The sequence below is a fragment of the Carlito syrichta genome, unplaced genomic scaffold, assembly GCF_000164805.1.
Source record: "Carlito syrichta isolate Samal-C Ts95f unplaced genomic scaffold, Tarsius_syrichta-2.0.1 Scaffold309222, whole genome shotgun sequence".
NCBI classification, from domain to species: domain Eukaryota; kingdom Metazoa; phylum Chordata; class Mammalia; order Primates; family Tarsiidae; genus Carlito; species Carlito syrichta.
The window spans coordinates 1-7,630 of record NW_007253318.1 but is presented as its reverse complement, the minus strand read 5'-3'; the positions used below and the strand labels follow the sequence as shown (position 1 = coordinate 7,630).

General features: G+C 39.1%; 1 gene segment (V, D, J or C); it reads right to left on the bottom strand.

Moving 5' to 3' along the window:
* Window positions 1–217: 217 nt before the first annotated feature.
* On the bottom strand, window positions 218–784 carry LOC103269407. The segment is given in 2 exon segments: window positions 218–615; window positions 739–784. Coding segments are annotated over 2 exon segments (444 nt in total).
* Between the last annotated feature and the right edge of the window lie 6,846 nt (window positions 785–7,630).

Sequence of the window (7,630 nt, the reverse complement as noted above, 5' to 3'; positions counted from 1 at the left end):
GTGGTTTTCCTTTTCCTCTATGAATACCGCGTATCTACTAATACAGACTCTTCAAATGGACTGACTCTTTATTTATGAAAGCAGCAGAGAAATAGTCATGTTAGTGTTGCTTTGGTGGAAAAAGAGGAATGTGAGAGAATGCAAAGGAGCCTTCGTGGTCCCCTCTCTCAAAATCTGCCAATGACATTCAAAGCCTAGCTGAGTCCGAGAAACACTCTCAGCAGATGGAGACACCCCAGCATAGGGGGAGCAGCTGGGACAGCCCAGCCTCACACGTTTGCTTCCTGGGGGTTTTTGTTATGACTTGTAACACTGTGGGAGGATTACTGTTATACTGTTGACAGAAATAAGTTGCAACATCTTCAGGCTGAAGGTTGTTGATAGTGAGAGTGTAATCTGTCCCAGAACCACTGCCACTGAACCTTGATGGGACCCCAGATTGCAGAGCTGAAGCATAATAGATCAGGGGCCTAGGAGGTTTCCCTGGTTGTTGCTGATACCATCCTAAATTCTTCCTAATGTCCTGACTTGCCCGGCAAGTGATAGACATTCTTTCTCCCAGAGAAGCAGACAGGGAGGACGGAGACTGGGTCATCTGGATGTCACAACTGGCACCTAAGATTGGAAACAGAAAAACAAATATAAACATATTTAATCAAGTTATAAGAGGATTTTTCTGATCAGCTAAGCAGTACTACCAAACTGGCTGAGTCAGCTCTCAGTGTTTTTCTTCCTTACCTATGAGCCAAAGCATCAGGAGCTGAGTGGGGGCCCTCATGTCCATGCTGTTTCCTGACTGTGATTGACTCCTGCATTGGGTGTGACCAGTCCATTAATAAGTCTTCAGGACAGGGGCCTGGTTTCTGTGGAACATGTATGCAAATTAGCAGCGGATGGAGCAGGCCTGTAACAGCTGCAGGGCTGACTCCTCTCAGTAATTCAGTCGCAGGTGCAGTGTCACCAGATGTCCCTGGTCAGAGCAAGGCAACACGGATTTAATTGCAGAGAAGATTTTTCTGCTTAGAAGATTCATTATCACAAAATATAATTAGGGGACAGTTTTCAAAATGTTAAATGCACCTAATGATGGAAAGAATAATGTATTTTATAGTTGTAATGGGACTGTAAAGGGGAGTTTTTTTGTCTGAAGGGAATGTATAATTAAGTCTTAGAGGTATCTGACAAGTTTTTAAACTAATCTGAAATGGATCAAGTGAGGATAAAAATCCTTTGTGCTATACTATTCACACTATTGTTTCCTTTTTTTTGAAATGGGGAAACGCAATTCTCAGAAGCATGTTAATTATATTCATCAGTTGTTTGTAATGACCTTTAACCTTTGTTCTCACCAGTATAAGGTCAAGCAATTCAATGAAAATGCACAGAGATGATACAAAGTTTTTTCAATTTGTGCCACTCACAAATCCACCATTATCCAGAGTTATAGTTATTTTTATACACAGGGAATACATGGACTTCACCTTATTTCTTATTTGGAGATTCCATATACTGTCCTCTATTCTTCCATTTTTCACAGATCATCAGCAGTAAGAGCTCACTAGTGATGCGAGATCTGATTACTCAATATAAATCTGCTCTTCCTTGAGCAAGGGAGTCTGAAGTGGGATGAACTTAAAATTCTGAACCAATGCAGTCTCTCGTGATCAATTGTCTCTAAATAATGAAGACCAAGGTCACATCTCTGGGTAATGCTCTGAGATGCACTCTCCACCAGCTTGTTCCCAGAACTTCAGATGTGACTCCCATGGAGTCTGACTTTCTTGAGAGCAGTTGAGGGGGAAACCCTGGAGAAAGTCCCCAACAGTCAACCCTCTCCCATAAGTGCAGGCCATTACTGCTCAGTGCATGTCCCTGCCACACACCATTAATTCCCCTTTCCTCTTTTACACCTTAGCAGTGATTAGGGACATTCTTCTAACCCAGATTCCATCTTCCTGTCTGCATCTTGAGGGGAGGAAGTCTCTATCTCCTGACAAGCCATTGCCCAAGTATGTGGAGAAATCTCTTGAATCCAGTTAAAATGTGGACACAGGTTTAAACCTCTATACCATCTCTTCCTTATACCAGGGTATCCCAGGCAGGTACAGAAACAGGAGAAGTAGAAGCAATCACATCAGTATCAGGGGACATCAGCCTGGGATCCCTAGAGAGAATACAGATGCACAATTCTAGGTGGGCAAACCACAGGGGTGCAGCCGGTTCACCCCTGTCCTCTGACCTTCATGAGACTGATTTTAAAGAAATGTGCTTGCAACATCCAGGATCCACTTTTAGAAAGAGACAGCTCTGGGTTGACATTCCATATCTTGTTTTTTTTCTGTATGAATGAAACCATTCAATCTGAATCCCCAATCTGAGCCCCTTCATTGCAATTCTGCTGTCTTCCCATGGTCCTGTTGGCCCCTCATGTCTCTCTCTGATGCTTGGAAGGCAACTCTGCCTGCATATGTGTCAGAACACAGGGCCTGAAATGAGTGTCTTCTATGACAGCTTTCAATTAGTGATAGGATAGATGTATACCTACCACAACTTCCTCACCTTTCTGGTGGAACAACTATAGGTTTTTAAATGTATCCACATGGGCTTGAGTTCACTTGTCCTTGACTGAAAACTGAACTTGAGCTCTAGTTGTCCTAATTGATAACTGACTGTTGATGTGGACTTTTCACTTGTTCATCTCTCCCCATTCAAACTTTCATCTTTCCAACTTATAGTTTCTTGCAGTTTGTAAATATACATCTGCTTGGGAATGCTTGTGGCAATTCCCATCCCTTACAATAGTGAGTAAGGAGGGTCATAGTCAGAGATGAGATAGGACAATGGAAAGTGATGCTGAAGTTATGGAAGAAGGGACCATGGAGGCTGGAATGTGGGTTCATCTGAAAGATGAAAGAACAAGGACATGAATTCTCTCCTCTGAAGCCTCCAGAAGTTCAGCTCAACCAACTACTTGATATTAACTCAGTTAGGCTTCTCACCTCCAAAACTGTAAGAAAATCATTTATGTTTTTTGAAAACAATAAAGTTAAGGTAACTTTTGTTATAGCAGCAATAGGAACCTAATAAGGGATAGAAAATGTCTTTCCCCTCCCTGATTGTGTGATTGCCCATTATTCTTCAAAATATTTCCAGCATGTTATCTTTTGCTGTCAATTTTTGCATGAGACAGAGAACATTGTACAGTGAAGAGAGATAGCACAACAATTCTTCTTAGATTAAAAATCTCATGGATAAATCTTAGCTCTTCTACAATCTGCATATCTGAAAGACTAAGGGGCTCAGAGAATGTGGAGGGAGGGGTGTTTGCTTATTCTTTTAATTTCTTTTTTTTTTTTTTTGAGTTGGAGTCTCACTCTGTCGCCCAGACTGGAGTGCAGTGGCTGCTCCCAGCCACCGCAGCCTCGACCTGCTGGGTTTCGGTGATCCTTCCGCCTCAGCCTTCCGAGTAGCCGGAATTACAGGTGTGCACTACCATGCCTGGCTGATTTTTTGATTTATTGTAGAGATGAGGTCTTGCTGCCCAGGCAGGTCACAAACCCGCGGGCTCAGGCAATCCACTCACCTCAGCCTCCCAAAGGCACGGGATTACAGGCTGAGCCACCGAGCCCGGCCTCTTTTAATTTCTTTATGTTAGGAAAACAAATTTGATCTGCAAGGACACAATGAGTGGAAAGAACAAAGTCAACAGATTTGAAGGGACAGAAGTAATAAGGAGGGATCTGGATAATACAAGCTTTTCACTGTCATCAAATCTGAAATTACCTCCTTTAATGTTTGTAAAGGTTTTGAAGCAGCATTTTCAGTAGACTAAGATAAAGATATCTACAGATATCCAGTGACTTGTCAGGAGATAGGAACTTCCTCTCCTAAAGATGGAGTTGGGGAAGAAGGAATCTGGGTTAGAATATGTCCCTACTCACTGCCAAAGAGTAAAAAAGGAAAGTTTAATTGATGGTGCAGGGAATTAATGGTGCAGAAGAGACTGAAGTGTAGATTTGAATCAGTGTGGGATCAGACAAAGGGAGCAGGAAGTTGTGAATATCACACCATCTGGTATTATATCTTCTCCCATGTTATAAACCCTGGCCTCATCTGCAGGAAAAAGGCACCATGGAATGAATATATTTAAGATTTAAAATTAGACAGTCCTTGGTTCAAATCATAGCCTCAGAACTTGCTGATCATGTGACTTAGGTCAAACCACCTTGGTACTCTGAAGAATGGTTTCATCTGTGAAATGGAGCACTGTGGATATCAAGGGGTGTTCTGTGGATTTAGTTTTATGATGTATAGTGAAGTATATTTATCATTTTAGAGAATACTCAAGTTCTCAGTTTTTACATATTTGTATATCTGAAAATCTTGAAGAAGTTGTAAGAAGTTGGCACTCATATGTCAATTAAATCTAAAAGTCATAAAATTTTATTCTACCACTAACACATGCCTCATTGCACATTGTGGGTTTCATATATATGCTTCTACCATAAAAACTTGCATCAGTTCATCTTTTTCATTAGAAATGTCAACAACCTTAGTACATTTAATCTGGGTTGTCCATGATCTTCATTTGTGCTAGATTTTAGGGCGGTTGTGGCAAATTACCAAAAATCATCTTGTCAAAAGCAACATAAATATGTTCTATAACAGGTCTGCAGACCAAAAATAATCCGTTTCATTGGATAAAGATTACTGAGTCATTGTGTATGATTTTTGAGATGTGTTGATGGAACAGATTCTCTAGAATCATACTGAGAATCTTTGCATCCATGTTCATCAGGGATATAGAGCTGGTCACAAAGAAGCATATTCTCTTATGGATTGGATGTCTGTGAAGAATGTTCATTCACCCTTGCTGATGAAAATTAGTCTGAGTAGAAAATCATGGTTGAAATTGTTTATCTTTGAGAATATTAAAGATTGGGATCCATTTCCTTCTGGCCTGGTGTTTCTGCAAATAAGTTTGTAGTCATTTTTATTGAATTCCCCTGGCAGGTAGTCTGAACTTTGTCACTTGCTGTCTTTAAGTTTTTTCTTTTTATACCAATGCTGTGTAGGCAAATTACTTTGTGTCTAGTGGTTGTTCTTCTCATAAGAAGTCTTTCTGGGTGTCTCTGAATCTCTTTTGCTTGTATAGTCATCTCTCTGGACATTTGAGGAAAGTTTTCTTGAGTGACCACATGGTATGTTTGTTCCAGTGTGTTTTCTGTTTCCCTTTCTATTTCAGGCATTCTGCTCAGGTATACTTTTGGTTTCTTGATAAATTCACACATCTCTTGGATAATTTCTTCTTTCTTTCTAAGGTTTTTTCTATATTTTTAATATATTGTGTTAAATTCATATTTTGGTCTTCCTGCTCTGAAATCCTCTCTTCCGTTTGGTCAGTTCTGCTCTCCAACTACTTGTTTTGTTATTCATTTCTTGATGGAATTATTTATTTATGTTATTTCTTATTTTAAGATTAGAAAATATAGTTTATTTAGAAAGTAAATTGGAGGGTTGTGTTCACCTCCCCAAGGGAGGCAAGTGGGCCAAAGTTTAAGATACCATGGCTTATTTTTGCTATTTATTTTTTTCAGTTGGAGTCTCATCCCATTGCCCATGCTGGATTGCAGTGGCCTGCTCACACCACCCCTGTTGGACTCCAGCAATCCTTCCACCTTAGCCTTCTAAGTAGCCTGAACTACAGGTGTGCACTACAATGCCTGGTTAATTTTTTTCATTTATTGTAGAGATGAGGTCTCACCAAGTTGCCCATGCTGGTCTCAAACTGTAGACTCAGGCAATCAACTTTCCTTGGCCTCCCAAAGTGCTGGAATTATAGACTGAGCCACCGAGCCCAACCTATTTCTGTTATTTCTAAAGATGCTTTCTTGTGTTTGTCCCGCTCTGTGGCAATTTCCTTTTGCTTTACCCTGCAAAATGCAAAATACTTTTTGCCAAATAAGGAAATATCAACAGTCTCCATGAAACAGGGATTGATATTGTGAACATCATACACAGTTTACTAAACTATTACAGAGCCAACTCTCAGTGTATGTGCTTTTCTCTCTCTATCTCTCTATTCTGTGTATCTCTTTCTTTCTCACTCTGTTTTTCTCCCCCTCATGGTCATAAATGGCATCATTTCCCCAAACTTATCCAGTGCCAACTATATCCAGGTTCTGAGTTTACAGGGGCATGCACTAAAGGGCCCCGCTGAGAGTTTACTTAAAGAACAGCTGTGTCCTCCATTATAACGAGAAGGAAGGACAGTAGAAAGAGCACACTTAAGGAGATATAAATTTGTTGAAAAGGTATATTAAAAGTGCTCCACATTACTAACTATCAGGGAAATGCAAATCACAGTCACAGTTAAATATAACCTCACACATGTAATGCTAATTATCAAAAATTGATAAATTAAGTGTTGGCAAGGATGTGGAAGAAAGCCTGTATACATTGCTGATAAAATGTAAATGAGAATAGCCATCATCAAAAACTGTATAAATGGTCTTCAAATTAATAAGAATAGAACTCCCATGTTACCCAGATTTACCTGTGTTGAGTATATAATCAAAGAAAAAGAAATTAGCATATATCTGTATCCCCATGTTTATTGCAGCATTATTCACAATAGTCAAGATAGGGAGATAATATTAGGCAATTATTTTAAATGGAGTATATTTACAGCTTATACCCATATTTCCATACATTTATTACTAAATTTCAAAATCATATTAATTATCAACTATCATTTTTGAGGTGATCTGCTCGACATCATTCCTTCAGTTGCTTTATACCTTCATTTTCAACATTTGTGCAATTATTGCTATTTACATTTTTATTGATATAGACCTTAATGTTTTGTAATGTAATGCCAAAGTCTATGACACTACATTAAAATTCAATTAAGGAAAACATAAAAGAAATTTCTACTTTCAATCAGGATGCAGTGAGATTCAGAAAATCAATAGAAAAATTGCAACACATAAGAAAAAAATAGGTAAATTAAAAAATTCATATTTATAATAACTTCAAGTACTATGGAAGAAACAAAGATCAGAGGAGGAATAAACTTTTATAGGTGAGATGATAGTCCCTTGTCTTTTTTTTTCCACTTTCATTTTCAAAATTGATTTTGGCAGAGATTCTCATGTTACCCAGGCAGTGGTACTCTACATGGAGAAATGTATTCACCTGATCTTTGGCAGTTACATGGAGCTACCTTAATGAATAGGACAGCAGTTCAGCTTTTATCCTAGGATGGAGTTTTTCTTGGGATATTTGATGAAGTCTAGGATGGAAAAATTACCTGAGTGAATGATCCAAAAAGACCAGTGAAGCCTCCAACATTCTCCTGGTTTTTCGTTCCTCACTGCTACACTTGATTATCTTGAAAAAAGACTCTTGGGACAATAACCACTGTATCTGCTGCTGACCTTCCCAGTCTTAGCTTTGCCAACTGGTCAACATAGTCTTCATATTCACTAAATGACCATTTTCCCCAGCGAGAGAGCAAATGAGACCAATCATTTTCTGATATATAATGGGGGAAGATTCAACTTTTTAAATGTCGCTTACATCTGACTAAATTAAAAAGGAATGTGTGATATGACCTATGGTGCAGGAA